At 30.5% G+C, this 22,374-nt stretch overlaps 1 protein-coding gene across 3 annotated transcripts; it reads left to right on the top strand.

Moving 5' to 3' along the window:
* Positions 1 to 11,894: 11,894 nt before the first annotated feature.
* On the top strand, positions 11,895 to 21,601 carry LOC128998437 (uncharacterized). 3 transcript variants are annotated; one of them, XM_054424561.1, is made up of 5 exons: positions 11,895 to 12,184; positions 15,075 to 15,229; positions 18,657 to 18,742; positions 19,756 to 19,858; positions 21,497 to 21,601. In XM_054424561.1, exons 2-5 carry the CDS (start codon positions 15,097 to 15,099, stop codon positions 21,574 to 21,576), a joined length of 402 nt encoding a protein of 133 aa, XP_054280536.1. In that variant the 5' UTR covers positions 11,895 to 12,184; positions 15,075 to 15,096; the 3' UTR covers positions 21,577 to 21,601. The 3 variants fall into 3 exon arrangements, with proteins under 3 accessions (XP_054280536.1, XP_054280538.1, XP_054280537.1); XM_054424563.1 differs by lacking the exon at positions 19,756 to 19,858 and adding an exon at positions 19,428 to 19,511 and having other exon boundaries at positions 21,497 to 21,597; XM_054424562.1 differs by lacking the exon at positions 21,497 to 21,601 and having other exon boundaries at positions 19,428 to 20,309.
* Positions 21,602 to 22,374: the final 773 nt, after the last annotated feature.

The raw sequence follows: 22,374 nt of genomic DNA, 5'->3' as shown, positions 1-22,374 counted from the left end.
CTTTCCTTTAGAAGTGATAGTGCCATCATGAAAGCTGGTATGGTCTGGGGTGATTCAATGGATTATCCAACTTTTATACCTATTACAACATTCCTATTGTCAGCTGAATTTCCTCCCCCACAAAACCATATTCAACGTCAAAATTCCTATCAAACAAACCAACACATCCTTGACTCTTTGCAAATTTCTACCGACGCCTTTAGCCTGGAAGAACCCGGCCTACCACCTTCAGAATGAACAAGTAGTAGGGCCAAATCCGATACTCAAACCCGCACACTTAGTGGTTCCTAATAATAAGATTCCTGTGCCACCAAAGAACTGTGTAATATTTCTTGACAGCTTGATGCTTGGCCCTCATCCAGACTTGCACTGAGCTGTTGTTTAGGGTGGTCGCCTTGACATCCACATGTCCCGCTGCGATTTTACCTGTTTACCAAAACCTTTCCATACCATTGTTACTACTTTAATCCATCCTCATTCGTTTTGACACATCTCACTAAATTCACTTCCTTATCTTGTCAGAATGTCTCAGAATCCAGTCTACCTGAAATACCTTCCGATGTTTCTGGGGCCTTAAAATTAACCCTCCCATGCTCTGGCCAACTTTCTGAAAACGCCACAATATTTATTAGTAAAGGTGTGCAGGGTAACGTAATAAATGAATGTCCTGTTCAAAAATGGTACGTTCAGTTTCAAAATAACCAAACTAAAGTTGATGTCAACAATTATTTTTGAATCAAATGCCCTACCTCAAACACTTTATCTTCTTCAATCATTCAAATGCGTGATTTTCCTTCGACCATACTCCCCACACCTAGCTACGAGTGACTTTCACTTGTTTTGAACATTTATTTGGCAGCACAACTCTTTGTCTACAACCATGATCTCCAATTGCATGAGATAACAAATTTAAACAAGGAACAAGCAAAAGAAGTGTTTCATAAACTTGAATTACCTATACCTAAGGGAGCTGACTTAGAGTTTTTACGATCTAGTTTAAGGTAAATGAAATTAGATTATAAGCATAAGCAAGAAGCCAATACATTTTATGAGGATATAAGCACATAAGTGGAATAGGAGACTTATTTTTATACAAGAACAGATATGGAATCCAAATTTAGATAGGGATGTTGTTTACGAGAACCAGAACGAGTACAAGTACGAGAACGAGGTTGAGAACGATTACGATGATATCGACGACTTTAGTTCAATTTCGGGTTCTGTTAGTGTTGCAAACATGGCCGTAAATAAAGAAAAACAGCCATTCTTTCATCCTGGGATTTTCTCGGGGTTGCCGGGAGAATCAATCTTGTCATTTATTAAACGACTCGGGATTTAGAACAAAATTAAAACATATTTTTCTATTTATCTTTCGGACGCGGCCCTCGAAATTTTTGAGAATTTTGAAGTCAGGAATTAAGGGGGATTAACCTTAACCCTAGAAGGGAGTTTTTGAAAATCTTCTCTCTCCTAGAATCCCAGGATATGATATTGGCCAAACTAAATTTTAGAATTAAGCTGCCTACTGAATCCGTAATTCAGTATGTGGCTGAGATAGAGAAACTTGCACAGGGGTAGACCCAAATATAGCGGAAAATACAATTTGTGCTCACGTGTTGAAGGGGCTAAATACAGCTATCCTTCAACAAATTTCCATGATGGATAATTCCACGCTTGAGAAATTAAAGAGATAACATCTCAAAGTACGAGAAGTGGTCGTTTTTAATGAGGTAGAGGCTGGGATTAACAATAATATGTCAGCCATGAGCTGGGAAACACTTATGGCAAAACGTTGGATTCCCTGACCCAATTCGTGCAACACTGCATGCTAGGAGTTTGGGGAAAAAGGAAGAAGAAAGAGGGCGATGTGAATTCAGGGAGAGTGGTACGAGGGATAGGAGTTGGTCAATGGTCATGTAGTCGATATTGGTCACGAGGGCAAGACGAGTCCAGAGACCACTCTAGGGTTTGGGCCATCAGCAGGGGTAGGACGGTAGGACATCGGATCGGGTCTCTTCTAACTATTCAGGAAGAGATAGATATAGAAATGATAGTAGGAGCCGGGGAGAGGAGCAGGCCTACCAGAGAGCTGACTGTAGGGGCAACAGGAGATGGAGAAGTGATAGCAGGGGGAGTTTTGTGTGGATTGGTGATTGTGGTTCACCGGAGGACAAGGTCCAGGTAAGACAATGTTAAGGGTTTTACAAATTGGGGTTTCAGTTTATAACTAAATGATTTATACAGTTCCAGTCTACTCTACTTTTAGTTTGATTGTTATCTTTGTGTTCTTTGTATCGTTTTGAGTTTTAATAAAGTTGGGTTTTGTAAGCTATTGCTGAGTTTTATTCCTGAGCTACTTCACCCAAATTAACACGTTGGGTGCTGATGACGGGAATTCCCGCAATTGCTTAACATTGAAATAAATGCAACTTTTATGTTCAAACATGTCGACAGCACGAATAGTGTTAACAGTGGGTATTTCAAGGAAAGAAAAAAATATTTACTATTACAATGTTAATGTTTTTGGTTAAGTGATGATATAGGCGGTAGAGTAAGCTATCTGAATGCGTTCTTTAGATATCAGGTGATTTCAGTACTTTAGATCAAGAATAGATTAGAAAGTTGTCTTATTGGTTGAATTGGGTTCAAATAGGATTTAGGAATTAGTCTTAGATGGACAGGGAACTTTTTTGTGAAACCGAACTGGATGTACTGTTTTGGGGTTTTGCATAAAGAAAGGGTTGTAAGAAGGGGAATGAAAGGGCTGGCCTTGGAATAGAAATGCCAGTAGGCTACTCTTCACAAATGACTGACGGTTTTTGCTACTTTTAATGTACTTTCAGAATAATTGTAAAATTTTTTATTTTTACAATGTAATATTATGTTCTTAGTTATTTGCAGAGATCAGAGCTGTGGATAACTTACTAGGTCTCAGTGAACGACCTTGCCTAGCTACTGGCACAGCTCAGAGTCAACAATCGCTGATGCTGTATCGGTGGACTATACTGTGTACTATACTATACTGATACTGTGTGCTAACGCTGACGTGAACTATTCTACTTTGTTGTTAACATTGAAACCGTGGGCATATATTGTTAAACAATTTTATACTTGCTTTGGGAAATGTTTTAGGCTGAAAAATGATTGTAAAGTTTTATGTCTTGTCTATTTTAGGAATTGATAGTGCTTAAAATAAATAAATATATATATAGGTTATATAGATTAGCATATTGTTTATGAGAGGTTTTTGATTTTGAATTATATGATTGTACAAAACAGAGTAACGACAGGATTTATTTGTAGAAGGGGTTTTGAGAATTCCTGTTCTTAATGTTTAGCATAATTCTGGAAAGAGATTAATTGTTTTATATATATATTAAGGGATTTAATTTGTAACCGGAGGACCAATAAAGTTCTGGGTTCATAGACTCATTTCATTTCAACTATGGGGTGTAATTTTGCGTGGGTTTTGTTGCTCCCAGGGGTTGCGGTTTGTTTGGAAGTGAAGGTGTTCTCTGGGAGTCATTTTAGAGTTTTAGATCCTCTGGCCATTATGAAGCATTTATTCCTTTAATCTATGTTTAACCTAATAATCAATTTAAAATTCCTGATCTGTCAGCTTTTACCCTACCTACTAGTCCTTTTTCTGATCTTCGTCTAAAGAGGATGTCAGCAGCTTCTTTGGAGTTCAATCGACTCGTGGAAGATCTACAGCAGCGTTTGGTTCCTCGGTGGAATGTCTCCAGGGCATCGAAAAGAAGAAGAGAAGTGGAAACAATTGGTAATTTGTTAAACTGGTGTTGTAAGACAGCTACTGACACAGAGTTGCACACCTTATCAACCAACGAGGAGACGGTCAACATAAATTTGAATTCACTTCAAGATATGATGAAGCAAGATCATTTGGACCTTGTGAAGACAGTGGATCAAATGAAGAATTAATCAGGCGATGTGACACGAGTGTCGAGCAAGGTGCATGCTGCTCTAGAGTTGCTAAGAACGGAGATGAGTTTGAATGTATATTTAGAGAACACCTATGGCAATATGCGATAAAGGTTATTTCAAGGTTTAATGTGTAGCTACTACTTATCTTTGACTATTCCTAACTAACATCATAGTAAATATTTCAGTGGATTTGAGCATTATATTGGCATTTAAAGTAATAGTAGTTTTGAATTTTTAAATGTTTTGAAGATTAATAAATATGTATAACTTACTCTTTTAAATATAATAAATAATTTGGTGAATGTTTTTACTTTTAAAATAAAGTTTGTATGGATTTTAGTCTTCAATATAGGTTACATGCTTTAAAAGTAAAATGTGTTACATATTTTATGGTTTCTTCAAGATACATAATTAATATAATGATCATTCTAGGTGAAACCCAACAAAACTAGCAAAAATATGACACTTTTATAGGCATAAATTTTTTTATTTTACCCCTAAAAACAGGATTTGCCATTCATATTAACATCACTTGCTCATGATGGATATACTAGTGTGAAATCAGGTCACCCAAATTTAAGTAGATGGCACGGTTCAGCGCTAGACCTTAAGCTGCAAGAATAGGGGAAATATGATGTGTGATTCCCACATTAATGTGTATTCAAAAGAAACCTTTGGATAAGTAAACCGCTTATGGGGGAATAATTAAAACCCTTTAACCATGCATGGAATATGATAAATCAATCTTAATAAGGTTGCATAAGAGATTATGATAAGAAATAATTTTTGAAGAATATACTATGGATATAATTTATTATTTATAAGTTATACATGGAATGACTGTGAGCCCATCTCAGAGTTACACATGGGTTTAAGGTAGGTAAGCCATCTTTAGCTATGTATAAGGTATGTGTAAGTAGCTCATTGTACTAGGTAATGTTATATAACTAACTTCATACAATATGTCATATTTATATAGTATACGCCTCTGAAGTATACCCTAAACTTATTAATTAAAATGAAAAACAAAAAAATTAAACGTACGTTAAAATTGTAATAAATTATTTACATTCTTTTCTAAAATATAAAAAAAATCATTATTCTTCTTAAAACATTGAACATTGTAATCCTATTTGATGTTTTAGGAATTGATTGATATGTTCACCATTTTAATAATTGATTCGTTATAAAATACAACTTTTTAGTCTGTAACTCAATTATGGATTTCAAATATAATTATTTGTCACTATATATTCAATCCAGAACCGATTGTTAAATGGCTTATTTAAGATACTCCATGTGAGTGCTTTAGTCAGCAATATTGAGATAAACTCTGCACCACCTTACGCAAGGATGCATATTACACCTTAACCATGCTTAACACAGCAAAAATCCTATTATCACTTATTTACTTCAATATGTAATGAAATTGTATGAGGTATATATGCAAGCAGATTTTCATTTTAATTTAGTTTTGCTATTGCTGCCCATACAATCAGTGAGTTTAAATTTTAAGTTTAGCTATTAAAAATAATTTTTACTTTTAAAAATTAATATTAAGTTAATATAACGTCTTAAATATTTAATAATATCATATTCATACAAAAGCTATAGCTTAAATATCGCATTCACAATTTTTTACAAACCTATTATTAATGTATTTATCACAAACTAAATGTTTAATGGCATAAAATCTATCCAAACAAAACAGTTTGATATATTTATACAAAAATAACTAATTCCAACATTCATAATCCTCCTATTGTATTTCATTTTATTCAAAACCAAATTAACTACATATAACAACCAAAACATGATATTCACTCAGACTCAGCCTGTATTTAAAAACTTTAGCAAAAGTATGTATTGTAAAATTACTTCTATTTTCTCCCACGGTCATAAAACGATATGTAATTGCAATTAGTTTCATTTTTATGTTCTGTTTATATTTTGCTGTTGTTTCGTTACCATCATGAGCTTATATTAATTTCATTAAATTAAATTAGTGTTTAACTTGTTTTTAGCTTATTTTAACTCATAAAGGGTCCTACACATCTACAAGCAAATATCTTTCAAACAGTATGTCTAAATTTTCCCTAGAATGCGCAGGAGTTGAGATGCATAATAGTATGGTCAGGCTAGCTATCATAAGTTTTGCAAAGATTTAATGTATATGATTGCTGGTAAAAATTAATGTGGTCAAACAATCACACTTTTGAATTATTTACCCAATTTACAATTTAGGAAAGCAGGTTACTTGATAGGCCAGAACCATATAAAATAAAACAATCACCAGCATGCTAAGTCTTATTAATGAACCTTTTTTGTCTTTAATTGTATTATTTTATTAATTGTTTTATTTCCATTAATGAAAAGAGATTTTTAATGGAACTGTTTTTATTTTATAATTTTTAATTGGAAATTACATAAACGTATTTGGTATTTATTAGATAAAGTTAACCAAAACACAACAAACAAACCCCGTAGAACCATTAAAAAAGGGTGGATGAAGTTTCTGAACATATATAAAAAATTTCACCGTAAGTATTGGTAAATCTTTCTTGTGCAATTATTAACTAATGTCATTGGCTATTGAATACTGAAGTAGACTCTCCATCTATATGGGTCAGCTGTAAATAATGTTTTCTTTCAAATGTACTTGTGTGAGCTAGTCACAGAGTGCACTAGTATTTAATATTGTATACCATATTTTTTGCTGCTATGGCCAGGCTGATGAGTCATAACAGTTGCTATAACTCATCATAAACCACTCTTCAAGTTTGTCTTGGTATAAATATTGTGTATTTGGTAGACTTTAGCAATTTAGATCAATGTAATCTATAGGTGGTTCATACTAAATACAATAATTTTGATAAAAATTCTATCTACAAATTTAACGTGGGGATAAAATGTCTATTTAGTTGTATTAATAGTCAAAGCAAAATGTGAATTACTTCTTGAGTATATTCCTTATACCCGATTTGGAATAAATATCTTTATAAAATCAAGGTATTTAAAAACCAATTTTTAGTTACCAATTAAATTAGTTGTCAATTGTATCAACTAACTATCAGCTTCATAATCCTGATTAAAAATAAATTGGCGCTATTTTATATTAAAAACTAATCCATTTGCTTTTGATCATTTAACTTGTTATTTTTATGTTATAAATCATTTAATATTCTTCTTTTATTAATAACAAATACAAATTTTTTTAATATTAGTGCTTATATATTTTGCATGAATTTATACTTAACAGATATTATAGTCACTAGAACATCAAAATCCTACAGTAGCTTTACACTTGATAATGAAACAAAAAGTCTTTTACATAATGAGGAAGTATTGAGTACAAGTATTCATTTCCTAAGCCTCTTGCTAATTACATCCAGAGGCTCAGAAGATAAGTACAAACAAATGACAAGAGGTCAAAGCCTCAAACAAAAGCATAAAACCTAATACCCAAGATTTATCAATCATTAGTAATTAGGAAGCCCGTTGATAGGATAAGTTATACGCTATCTAATTACTAATTATTAATGTGTTTGGTTAATTATTTAACAACTGACAATTATTTTTGATTTTTTACAGCTCCCATCCTAAGAAGGTCAACAAGATTAAAAAATAAACATAGTAATACAAAATAATTTAACATTGAGTTTTACTTATAAATCCATATCACCTCTAATTAACCATTTATAGCAATATGCTATATTTGCAATTACATTAATTTGCTTATAATAGTATATTTTCTACTATTAAGGTTTTATATCTTTTAAAGTTGAGTAAATTTGAATGATTCATCAATAATAGTATTAAAATCCTGCATTAGAGTGCTTATTAAACAATATTAAGTGCATTAAACAAATATTTGATCGGCGTATTTGCAGAATCACCATCAATATTATGGGTAATCTATAAAGCCTATTAGAAATATATTTTTTTATCATTGAAATGCACTGGTTATAAGCTGCTTTTAATGTCCTTGAAAGTGGGTTGCACTTAGTTCATGATGCCATGTCCATAGTACAAAAGTCTATGTCTATATTCAGTATTGCATATGGTTGGAAACTATAGAGATAAAACAGTGGTCAGTTTAAGGTCATGTGATTGTCTCTTTATCAGCTGGTTCCTTATCTTTGACTATTCTTGAACAATTGTTCCCTCCATTCAGTTTTTCAGTTCAGTTTGTCCCTATTGTGTTTAGTACAATCACATACAATAATGGTAAACTCTTGATTAACCAGATGTGTCTCAATGGAGTTATTTGTGCTATGAATCTTTAATAGGTAGGCATATTTTAGATATTGTGTAAGTAGATTTCTTTCAGACCTAAGTTATTTTAGTGTATAGTGTATTGTTTGTGTATTTTGTTGTTTTGTTTGTTGTTGTTGTGTATTGTTTTATTGTTTACCACCTGCAAAAATGTTGGTTGTAAATAGAGCAATTAAGTCATTGCTAAAAATTTTGCACATTTTATTAATTCTTGTTAAAGTACTCATAATTAAATCAGAATATAAAATAGGCTAATCTTATTACTTTTTATAGTGATACAGGAGTCGTTAATTATTTTTGGCAGAACAAAATATATGTTTATTTAGTTTAAAATGTAAAATATATTATTAAAATACCCTATTTATTTCATTTAAATGAAAAAAAAACTATCACTCTCTAATTATTTATCTAATAAGAAAGTTCCCTGCATAACTTCGAGTTACGCTCTTTCCAATAACATCAAAAACATCTCAATCGGTTCAGTAGTTTCGGAGAAGTAATTGTCACAAAAACCCTGCTTGCGTATTAAATAAGTATAGATAAACTTAAATAGACATTTATATATTAATAAGTTTAAAGAAGATAGAAGAGAAACTAAAATAAAACTATTTTAAACTGCATATATTTCAATTAAATTTCATCAAGAATGGCAATAAATTTGGCAATTAATTTAGGCTATTCATATTCATTCTTGCCTCAACCATAAAATATAAGTTTTTCTTAAAACCTATATAATACAACTTGAATATAAATCTACTCATTTTATACTTTCTTGGAAAAATGCATTTATAAGCATACCATCAATGGGAAATTTAATATTTTATTATATATCTATTGAAACCTTTCCTTTTTCACAAAATACAAAGGAGCGACTAGCTAAATGAGTCTAGGGACAGCACCATAGAGAAGTCTGCCACTGTGTTCACAGAGGCATCCATGAGATGAGTGCAGTTGGAATGTTTACATTCATATGCAATTTGTATAATTTCATTTGGTTTAATTTGTTTCTGAGATGAAATAGATCCAGTGTAATGCATACTTACCTTTTCAAGATTATGTTTGATTAGAAAAGTTTACTATTAATTTCTTGATTTTAGTTCTATACTATAAAGCATGATTTACACACCTCAATCAAATTTCAGTTGTTAATAATACATCTATTTAAAATAGGTTTTCATAAACTAACTAAAGAGCCCATGTTGCTCTGCATCGTTAAAATAAATATAATATCTAAGAAATAATAAAATTTATGATTTTTGGTCTTGAGCTTAACTGATTCAAAAACGATCAATAGCCTAAATTAAAGCTTAATTAAAGTTGGTCAGTATTATGCCAGGGTTTCATAGACTCAGAAAAGGAGTGTGAAGAGCAAAGTGTGGAGAGCGGAAAAGCGATTAATATAGCATTCCGCTCCGCTTCTAGGAAAACAATAACATTAAATTACCTAATGACAAGAGGAGTCTGCTCTCCGCATTCCAGTTCCGCACCTAGGAAACCCCTGCTTTAGAAAACCTTTGAAAATGACTACTAGATATAATTTAAACGTAAAACCTCTAAGTAATTATTGAGGAAGTAGGACATCTTTTTTATTAGCGATCCCTGGCATACTAGATCATAATCTGTAAATGACACCTTAATCGTAAAATTGGTTAAGTAAACAGTTGGAAAAGTGTGTAACATAGTAAATACTGCATAAAACCTGTGTTAAATCTGTTGATGGATAGATAGATGTATGCAATTTCATTTGGTATTTTCCTGTTAAAGGGAACATTCATTATTATCGATGATTTTAATCGATATATCGATATTAACGAATTGAAACCTTTCAGCTGAGAACTACGATAAATAAATATTGTTCAGTATAACAAAAAATATTGAAATGAAACCGTTCCAAACCAACCTAGCAAAACTAACCAAACTTGCTGTAACATTTAAAAATTCCGTTTAATATTCCCCACATACCTTTTCTGTAATCAAACGGAATTTTTTAAATAGTACAGCAAGTTTGGTTGGTTATGTTAGGTTAGCTTAGAACTGTTTTAATCCATAATAGACTTGATTTTAGCCTGAACAAGATAGTTGTCAATTTGTAATGGATTGTAAAGGGAAAGAAAAATATCGATATATCGATTAAAAATCATCGATAATAATGAATGTTCCCTTTAACAGGAAAGTACCTTTCATTTCAAGCCAATTCATCATTAACATAAGGACTACGCTATAAACCGTCAAAGAAAAACCAACATGCACTAATATAAATTATAATTTAATGAAATGTATGTATTTTTACATAAAAACAGTTCACTGATCAAGTAAAGGCTTATATTATTAGTATTAATATATAATTTTAATTCAAACCAATCCATTTCTAATGCTTGCTCCTACAAAACACAAATATGCTTTTTCCAAGTAAGCTTTAGCAGTGTTGTTAAATTGAATAGTATTCTTATCACATAAATCATAAGGTAAATAACATAAACTTTCTTCTACACCATTACAAATGCAGTGTTTAGTTTGCAAGATTAAGCTAATGGAAAATTACTACAAATACATAAAATATTAACATGTTTTGTGTGTAGAATCAATTCAAAACCAAACCAATAATAATTACACCCTTAAGTAATATATAACAAGATGATCCTTCACCTTCACAAATATTAAAATACTCAAATGGGACAGTGAAAAAATGTCTGATTTATTATACATGTTTTGTTTTTCACATATTCCTGATGTATTTTATCGACTGTTATTGTTTCCAAATTTCTATCTATTGTTATGCTTTCTATTCAACTAGTTTTTTTTTTCTATTAGCATGTGATGTTAGTATTGAATTGATGAATGTATTATCTTTCTTGTTATCTAGTCGCATGTTTTCTTGTAGTATTTATCGATTGTTATTGTTACCTAATTCTATCCATTGTTATGCTTGCTATTCAACCAGTTTTTTCCATTAGCATGTGATGTTAGTCCCTATCTGCCTTTCAATAAATCCTGCAAAATAACAAAAAAAGTAAAAGAGCATGAGAAAAGGCAGAAGGGAAGAAAATTTAATTAGGCTAAGCAATTATTGTATTTCACATTTCACCTTCATTCATTTATCACTTTTCGTTCATATAATCTCAATCTTTCAATAATGTATCTGTATCAGCATGTCAACCCTGTAAAAATGGTGTTATACCGTAAACAAATAAATAAATAAATAAATATTGTAAATAGCAAATCTTATGATTTTTCTTACGTGTTAAATATTCCTCCTATAAGGACGTTCAAACTACTTACGAACAACAAAAGCCACCAAAAAAAACTGAGCTGTAAACCCTGTTTACAGGGGGGTGTAAACATGTTTATATTTTAATTGAATTCTTAAATTTCATTCAAGCCCATATCTTTAAAATTCGTATTAGGCCCATTTAAAACTTGCTACTGATTCAAGTAAATCAAATATTACGATTTTCTAATACAAAGAGACATGTAGAATGGCATCGACGAGTCTACAAGTATCATATTCAAGGTCCCGGGCAATGTACGCACAACCTGACGTCTACAGTGAACTGCTGATCGAAGTGGCAGCCAATCACAGCATTGAGCACCAAAGGGAATCATCTATGATTGGACACTGTAGGCGGAGTTAATTAGAATGATGGGAAATCTGGAAAAATGAAGGGACAGGAGGAGCAAGATGGCATCAGTCTGGAAGAAGATTGGCGAGGCTTAGGACGGGGTCGGATCGAGTAGGCCCCACTTAATATATCAGGATTGGTAAAATCTGCCACCTGAATACGTCCTAGGCCAAAACTACTTCACCTACTCAGCCCACGCCGAGAGAAGAGGTTCCAGGGGGTCGTCATCCGCCATCGAGGACCAGTATCAACCACCGAGTCATCCAACAACGGAGACAAGGGGAGGCCTGGACATCACGAGACGTCACCTCGGGGAATCATCTACCCTCAAGATCTTCTCCTCGGTATGTCAAAATTCAATTCAAATTCCCAGGACAACAAATTTTTGAAGAAAGAAGATAAATTTAAATTACATAAAAAGGGCCTACGTTTAATAACTACAATTCAAATTAAACCTACCTTAAAATAAAATTAAAAACCTAAATAAATCGATGATATTAAACAACATAAACAATTATAAATAAATAATTTACTGCTAAATAAAAACAACAACAATATAGCCTTAAAGGTTATACCTGTAAAATAATGTATTTAATATAATTAAGTTCTCATTTAGTATTTTATTCTCTAACGTATAATTTTGGTAGTTTGCTAAATGTGAATATAACCCTTGTTTGTAAAGTGTATTAATTTTACAGAATTTCATATTAGCATTGTGTTTTAAGTTTTGTGAACTGGACTTTGGCCAAATGGCAAAGATGTAGATTAGTAAAATTTTATGAATATCTTATTTTTATGTAAAAGGGTTTAATTAATTAAGATCGAGTCGTTTCACATTTGTATTATATCTATAACTTTTAAACTTATATGAATGTGTTCAATTCTCTTTTAATACTGGGGTCCCAAAAAATATTATTTGCGCTGGTAAATACATCATTTGATTTATTGATTATTATATATACAGGGTGTCCCGGAACTCTCTACCAATATTTTAGGGCATTGCTCCTGGATAAGAAACATACCTAAATATCATATTTAAATTGTCCGGAATTCCTTAGTTACTCACACAGCCGCCATTTTGTGTTTTCCAGTTATTCATTGTTTTCTAAAGAATGGTTAAACATACGAAATGGAAACTTTGCACAAACATTAATGACAACTAGACAAAGCTACAAAAAAATTATGAAGATTTTTCAAATTCATAAAACAAAATGGCGACCATTTAAAATGTTGTTTCTTAAATAGCTCAAAAACCGTTGATTTTATAAAAATTTTAAATGGCCGCCATTTTGTTTTATGAATTTGAAAAATCGTCATAATTTTTTTGTAGCTTTGTCTAGTTGTCATTAATGTTTGTGCAAAGTTTCCATTTCGTATGTTTAACCATTCTTTAGAAAAAAATTAATAACTGAAAAAAACAAAATGGCGGCTGTGTGAGTAACTAAGGACTTCCGGGCAATTTAAATATGATATTTAGGTATGTTTTTTACCCAGGAGCAATGTCCTAAAATATTGGTAGAGAGTTCCGGGACACCCTGTATATATATATTGTGTTTTAAAGGGTTATAAATTAGACTAAATAGTGAAATAAAATTTAGTAACTCATTCATGGTGTCAGTTCAATCAGTTCCTGAGTATTCACACATATGCCAAGCGAGTATACTGAGCTTAGTAGTAATTTCATATTTTCACATTTAAAGTAAAGTCAAAACCCACAAGTTTACATGGTGGAGGCTGCCGATTTGATTTTATTATCAACAATGGTTGGACTGGCACAGATGAGTTATGCTTGTTAAAATAAGTGTTGTATGATTAATATGTTCTATGAAAGTGACAATTGCATAGTATGGATTTTTGAATTGGCAATGCGACAAAACAGTTTATATGCTTAGATTAAGTTAGGTCTTTGTCAGATTATCCATATATAAGATATAAAATACCTTCCCTAGTAGCACAAATATATATTAAATACATATGAATAAATATATTTAATATCTATTTTATACATCTCAAGTATGTATTAATGTCAATTTTATATAATATTTAAAATATATAATATATCGAAATAATCAATATCGAATCACAAATGCCAGTCTGTATCCATGTACACACCCTTGCGCAAACACATACATCACTTTGATAAACACTTTTTGGGTTTAGGGAGACCCAAAACGAATATTTCCACCCAAAACTCAAACTCGAAAAATTTGACAAAAACAATACTTTCTCCAAATACTATGTGTGAGGGGAGAAAGCAAAAATTAATTCCCTGAGTTTATAAAGAGAATTTTATTGTATACATCAGCACTCATAACCTTTTGGTATGGTGCCCTTCTTACAACTTTGATTGTTTTTTACCTACGTATCAAATAGTTATTCTATTTTTTTAAGTACTGTAGTACTTAAAAACAATAATTCATTTAAGTACTGTGTCTGTTGTAAATGTGTTAGAATAATTCTTTTACAATTGATGAATGAGTAGATTGCATAATATTTTAAAGTTTTTTTTTTAAATCTTGACCATTTTTAGTTTTTACCTGTTAATTTAGAGTTTCCGGTTTTATGTAGTAACTATCTGAAATTAAAATCGACTACCTATTGACATTGATTATTGAATTAAAAGTCAGGTTTTTACTATTTTAAAATAATAGCTAAATACAATTGATTTTATTGGTTTTAGTTTGTTGTTTTTAACTTGTGTTTCACTAAAAGATAATAGTTTCTTTAAACTGTGTTAAAAAAATATTCCGGCAAATCTGCTCTTTCGCGACAAAAGAAGAAAGCCTTCAATATTAATGAGGCAAGGTTGCTGCATGAAAGTGTACCTGGCGTTTCTCATATAGTAAGGCGCTTGTGTAAACTCGTTCCCCTGTTGGATTATTTTTATTAAACCTTATTTTATTATTTTGATTTGATTTTATTATTTTTTATTTCATATTTTTTCAAATATTTATAGACCTTTTTTTCAAGATTTGTTGACATATATTGGTATAGTTCAAAACATGGTAAAAAGTAAATATATTTTTTTTAAGTTTTTGTCATGAAGATAAGATGGTTTATATTCATTGTTGTATTCAAAAGGAAAATACTACTATCAGCTTTGTCCACTTTGTAATATTAAATGTGAAATTGAATAATTAAACTTAACACTCTTTTTAAATTATCCAATTAACTTTAACTGTGTCAGTGTCTAAAAGAAAGTATGTTTAATGTATGACTGGTGGTTTGTGTCAGGTTTGGCCGTAAGATCGCCCTGATGATCTCCCTGGTACTACAGATCACCCTTGGCCTGATCCTAGCTGTCACAGAGTCCCTCACTGTCTACATGGTAGGCAGAGCCATCCTGGGCTTCGTCTGTGTCAGTGTCGTCTTCAGTGGCTTTGTACTTTGTGAGTACTGAATGACTAGTGGGGAAAACCTGGTAGCTTTGTTGGTTAAAAAAACATTAAATGTAAAAAATGTTTGCCAAAGAAAGAGCTACAACTTTTGTACTTAGAATATTTCGATATAACTAACCGTTTAGCCAGAAAATGCAATATTTAGAAAATAAATTAGAAAATTCGTAAAAAACATTAATGGCAATTAAAAAAAGTTTTATATAAACTATTAAAAATGTTTTTTATTATTTGTATTTAAAAATTGGAATTTTATCAACAGTTTCATACCATTAACAAAACTTTTCCTTTCCATTTATATTTGCTGGGGCATTTTAAATGGTACATACTGTTGGTGCTTTCGTTGATAGACTACCATAATAATCCATTCTGAGCTCATTATGGTACAAGGATCTATTATGTGCGGCCGTAGCACAAGCTTTTTTCGAAGACTTTTAGTATGTTATTCCGGAATTAAAACTCAATATGCGTACCAAGCTTTACACTTATAAGAGTTTTTTTAGGTAATTTCTCAAATATGACTAGACTACTAGTCTCAGACGGAAGGGTACACAAGCCAAGGAAAAATGAGAATTAAAGGAGAAGAGAACTACATGATACTCTTTTTAAGATACAGCAGACGGAAGATAAGAGACTATCAGTGTTAACACTTAATGCTAGGTTAACTTAAAATCCTAACAAAGTACTTAACTGTATTGTAGACACAGGCTCAAATATAAATTTGATAAACTCTAACTTGTTAACGGGAAATAAAACTGAGACCGAAAAGCTACCAACTGTAGTTTCACCAAACGACTCTCCTATAAATATTATAGGGACAACAGAGATTGCGTTAGAGATAGACAACATAATTATCAGAGACAAATTTTATGTAACAAATTATACCAACAGTGAAATAATCTAAGGTAATAAATTCCTAAATAAAAACCGAGTTTAACTAAACTTTGACACCAAAGAAATCATCATGAACTTAGGTGAATATAAGCATAGGATAAAAATGCAAAAACAGTGGTTAATTCAAATTGAATCTATTAACACTAATGCAATAGTTCCTAAAAGTAAAATTACTGATATAGGAACTGAAGAGGATATGGTGATTGCACCTCATCAACATAGGAAAATCAAATTAAATGTTGAAGTAAATGACAAAACATATTTTGAGTCAGAAAGATTTTTAAAGGATAAAAGAAATGCCACGCATATTTAATTGATAAAGATATTGATGGTAATAGCTATATAAACCTATACAATGCATCAAGCTTTCCCAAACACATTTATTCTAACACTCTACTTGGCTACCTCACTGAGGAAATAAACACTAACATTACGAGTGCCCAAATAAAACATGAATCCCAAACGGATCCCAATAAACGGCAATTATTTGATAAAGATGGTATACCGTTTATCATATCACCCCATCCCACGGTAGAACAGCACAATAAAGTAATAGATTTATTACAAAATTATAAATCTATGTTCACTGCAAAAATTGAAGAATTAGAACCAGCTAATTTGCCACCAGTAGCTTTAGAAATAGTTCAAAATTACAAAGCGGTAAACTCACCCCCATATAAACAAAGTACCCAAGAAAGAGAGGAAGTTGACCAACTTTTTAACCAACTACTAAAAGCAGACATTTTAGAAGAATGTCCCGACTACTGTGAAAACTCTCCGTATTTATTACAAGAATTATTATACAGTATAACTTATTAACATTTTATACTCTTTGTTTTGTTTTCTACTGAAGAAATCCCATTTTTAGTTTCTTTTTAACAACATATGTTAGTTTAGGTTTTAAGAATAGTTACCTTTATTAATCTCTAAGATTGTTATTATTTATTAATATAGTGTTTGATTAGTTAGAAACAGTAAAATTACTACGAAAAACGAATAATAACTTAAGATATTTCACCGAATAATATATTTTCCTTATAAACTACAATTTTAATACTTTTGTAAAATCTTTGTATTTGTATTTGTAACTCATAATATTGTTCAATTTGATTATATTTTAGCTATTTTTCTCATTTTTGACTGAAAAAATTGATAATTACCATAAAAATTACGTAAAAAGAGTTGTTTTTATTGTTAAAAGTGATTTTATATTTTATATATAAAATTGATAGTATCTATTAGAGTAAGCTTTTAAACTGTTCAAGAGCTTTAGTTTATTGAATATATAAACAGATATTTTACCAATTAATAGAGCTGTTATAAGACCTTGAGATACTCGTGTGGTAATCAGCAATTTTGTGATAAACTCTGTACTCGCCTCATGCAATAATACATATTGCAGCTGAACACAGCAAAAAAACCTTTTATCACTTATTTACGTCAATATGTGATGCAATTTTATGAGGTATATATACAAGCAGAATCCCATATTAATTTAGTTTAACATTTTCTAATACTAAAATGGGTGAGTTTGAATTATAGTTTTAGTTATTTGGAAATCATTTTCACTTTTTAAAATATATTGATAAAGCCACATAGATATTTAATAATATCATATTTACCCAATAAAATTGTTTTATATATTCATACAAAAGCTTATATTCATTTATAATTTTTTACAAAACTATTTTTATTGTATTTATTACAAACTAAAAGTTTAATATCATAAAATTTATCCAAACAACACCGTTTGATATATTAATATAAAAATAGCTAATGTCTACATTCATTATTTTCTTGATATATTTTATTTTATTTAAAACCAAATTAACTACGTATAATAGCTAAAACATGATATTTACTTAAGCTTAATCTATGGTCAAAAACTTTGCCATAAGTATGTATCTAACCAATTTTTCTATTTTCTCCCATACTATAAAAATAACATGTAATTGCAATTAGCTCCATTTTTATTTTCTGTTTATGTTTTACTGTTATTTTGTTACCAGTGTGATGATCCATAAGCCTTAAAATAATTTCTTTAGCATGAATCATGCTTACAACTCTGCAAAAATATGGTTTGCATCAAATTAGTTGCTTTGCAATAATGATAAAACTTAAGATTTATTGCTAAGTATGGCAGGTAGAAGTAACTATAAATCAGTAAAGCTTCTTGGTTTTCATTTGGATTCTAGACTTGATTGGAATGATCATATAGATGGTAGTTGTAAGAAAATTTCCAGAGTGTCTTTTTTAATGTGGAAACTTAGTGATTGTGTGAGAGATGAGTATTTGAGGATATCTTATTTTTCTTTTGTCCAATCACATATTTGTTATGGAATAGTTTTGTGGGGTCACTCTAGTGCTGTACACGACATTCTCATAATTCAAAAGAAAATCTTGAGAACTATGTGTAGAGTGGATGAAGTGGAACACTGTAAACCATTGTTTATTAGACTAAATATCATGACAGTAATAAACCTTTACATCTACCAAGTACTTATCCACACAAAACTACACCTTTCAGATTCACTACCAGAGACCACTTTCATGCACATGACACGAGAGGCAAGGCTAAGCTGGATCTACCCCAACACTGGTTGGCCAAAACAGGTAAATCCTTTAAAGGCAACTGTGTTAGGTTTTTTAATAGGCTCCCCCAAACTGCAAAACTCATCTCATTTAATAACTTAAAAAAAATTTTAAAAAATTGGCTAGTTGAAAACCCTTTTTATTCGTTTGATGAATTCGAAATGTCAGAGTTTAATGTTAAGTTTTAACCTGTTGTACATAGTTTTTAGTTAATTTTAATTTAATGTATTAGCACTTAGTAAGAATATTTGACTATTCCTATTTCTGTATTGCTATATATCAATGGAATAAATACTCTTGACTCTTGACTCTTTAAATTTAACTGAATTTTTAAGCTTATTTTTACCTATTTTAACTTATAAAGGGATTTTATACATGACAATTATCTTTCAAGCTGTCATAGGTTTTACAAAGTTTTTAATATATAAGATTGTTGGTAAAAATTAATGTGACCAAACAATCACACTTTTAAATTATTTATTTAATTTACAATTAGTAAAGCAGGTTACTTGATAGGCTAGAATCATATAAAATAAAACAACATGTTTAATCTTATCGATAAACCTTTTAATCTTTAACTAGGCTATATTACTTTATAAATTGTTTTATTTTTATTCTTTGAATAAAAAAGAACTTTTTGATGGATTTAGTTTTTATTTTATAAATTTTAATTAGATATCACCTGAACCTATTTTATATTTTTTAGACAAAATTAACAACCAAGAACAAGCAAAACGAACTATTAAGAAGGGGAGGATGAAGCATCTTAATATATATAAGAAACTTTATCGTAAGTATTGATAAACGTTTCTCCTATAGTTGTTAACTAATGTCATTGACTATTGGATACTGAAGAAGACTTCCTATTTATATGGTTAGCTATGACTAATTTGTTCTTAAAAATGTAGATGTGAGAAAAAGTCACAAAGTACACTTTAAAGTTTTAATTACAAGTTTTATACCTTACTAGCTGACCCGACAGACGTCGCCCTGTCCTAATGTGGTTTTATGTCAAATGCTCGTTTATTTTCAAGATGACCTCGTTCACATGGCTCAATCATGTCCTAGTCGAAGTTTGTTTGCTACGCTCACTCACCTTTAGGTTGGAGCTCGTTCGCTGCTCTCACTTGCCTTCAGGTTAGCTCGTTTGCTACGCTAACTCTCCTCCAAGTTGAAGTTTGTTCGCTACGCTCACTCACCTTTTGGTTACAAATTAGCTGTTTTCATAAATTTAAAAAATAATATTACTGCACCCTGTTGGTAAACATATTAACTTTTTAATGTTATTGCACATCACAGAATTCTTTTGTTTAGTTGATCCAGCTGTTAAGATTCTATGATTCCATTTTAATATATGTACGCATAAGATTAACTTGGGAAACTCCAGAACCACTGGGGTAGAGCCCTTTTAACCACCAAACTTCACACAAACCATCCTTGAATAATGCTTAATAATGCCTGAAAGTTTCATTACAATCTGTCTAGTGGTTTTGGAGTCCATAAAGGGCAAACAAACAAACAAACAAGCAAACAAACATACATTGGTATTATATAGACTGTCCCAAAAGTCCCGGACCGGTTTAATATTTTCCAAACGACAACAGATAAATCAATAACATTTGGTACATCAACACCACACCTAAATACCCCCGCCGCAGCAAACCTGCTGACTAAGCGAATTTCCATTTGTCTGAATTGATTTTCAGTTAAATATATTTTAATAACATTAGGTTTAACGAGTACCTAGGTTTGCTGCTACAAGGAAACTAATAAAGTGTGTTTTTGAGTAAAATATTGATAGCTTAGTACAAAATAAATAAATTTACCAAGTTTGATCAAAATATATCCATAATTAAGCAAACTACAACATTTGACAATTTGAAAGACTGCCATTTTTTACTCAGTTGCTATTTTAAGCTTGAATTTATGGCATTGTTATCTACTAATGAAGACCTTTAATTTGATGTGTCATATTGATCATATCAACCTATCAACCTAACGTTAACAATTTTCTTCCGATTCCTAAGGCTGTGTCCCTGAGGAGTATGCGTATAATGAATAATGCTAATTAAATGAATCTTTGAAACATTGTCATTCTTGGCTTGGTTGTCCATTTAAGTTTAAATTTGCAGCATTATATTCTGCTAGTACAAACCTTTAATTTGATGTACATGTCAACCTATGCTTCTATTTAAGATTTCCTTATAAATCCTTGTATGACGTCCCCATGATATGACAGAAAATTGATATTTCCTTAAAAAGTAGATTTTTAGGTGTGGTGTTGATTTACCAAATCTTATTGATTTATCTGTTGTTGGTTGGAAAATATTAAACCGATCCGGGACTTTTGGGACAGTCTGTATATTCCTTATTTTTGTTGATAACTAGCACAGAAAACATACTACTATAATGTTATAGTAATATGTTTTCTGTGATAACCAAGTTGATGGGTCATATAATAGCTGCTATAACTCATTAAGCCACTCCTAAAGTTTGTCTTAGTAAAAAAGATTATGTATATGATAGAATTTAGTATGTTAATTTAATTTGGATCAATGTGATCTATAGGGGGCTCATATTATATACAATAATTTTAATTAAAAAATCTACAAACCTGATACCTGATTGATTTACCAATCAATAGTAATTAATTATGAAACCCATTGAAAGGATAAGTTATTAAGCTTTCAAATAAGTAAATATTATCTAATTACTAATTATTAATGTGTTTAGTTAATTATTTAACAACTAATAACTATTTTAAATTTTTTCTAGCTCCTGTCTTAAGAAGATCAGAAAGACTGAAAAATAAATGTGGAAAAACAGAATCTAAAACTCATTGTTTTGGTTGTTGAAAATGTATATATAAAATAAATGTATAATAAAATAAGTTTTAAATTGAGTTTTACTTATAAGTCTATATCACCTCTAATTAACCATTTATAATAATATAATAAATTTTACAATTATATTCATTTGCTTCATTTGACATAAGTCAGCCTACCTTTTTAATGTTCTTAAAAGTGGGTTATACTTAGTTCAAGATGCCATGTTTATAGTATAAAAGTTTATATTCAGTATTGCATGTGGCACTATAGAGATGAAACAGTGGTCAGTCTGAGGTCATGTGTTTATCAGCTGGTTCCTTATCTTTGACTATTCTTGAACACTTGTTTCTTTTATTCAGTTCAGTGTCAGTGGAGGTATTTGTGCTGTAAATGTTTAATAGGCATATTTTAGATATTATATAAGTAAATAAGTAGTATAAGTAAGTAGATTTCTTTTGGGCCTAAGTTATTTTAGAATATAGTATATTTTATCATTAGCTATTTACAAACATGTTGGTTATAAATAAAGGAATTAAGTCATTGCTTAAACTTTTGTTTATTTTATAAATTTTTGATTAAAATACTTATAATTAAATTACAATATAAAATAGACCTATCTTATAATGTGGGGTAATCAGATTTAATCTCTGCCTACCTTATAAATAGTATATAAACATTGAAAAAGACTAGATAGGTAAAATATATTCATTGATTTGTAATTCTTATTAATTTTTTATGAGTAAAAAAAACACATAAATCAGACTTTCTAACCCAAAAACTGATTTTTAGAAGAAAAACTAAAAATGTATATTAAATTACAACTCT

Source organism: Macrosteles quadrilineatus, unplaced genomic scaffold (genome assembly GCF_028750875.1).
Source record: "Macrosteles quadrilineatus isolate MER2022 unplaced genomic scaffold, UCM_ALF_1.0 Scaffold_7__1_contigs__length_78375512, whole genome shotgun sequence".
NCBI classification, from domain to species: Eukaryota; Metazoa; Arthropoda; class Insecta; order Hemiptera; family Cicadellidae; genus Macrosteles; species Macrosteles quadrilineatus.
This window is presented reverse-complemented; position numbering and strand designations above follow the sequence as displayed.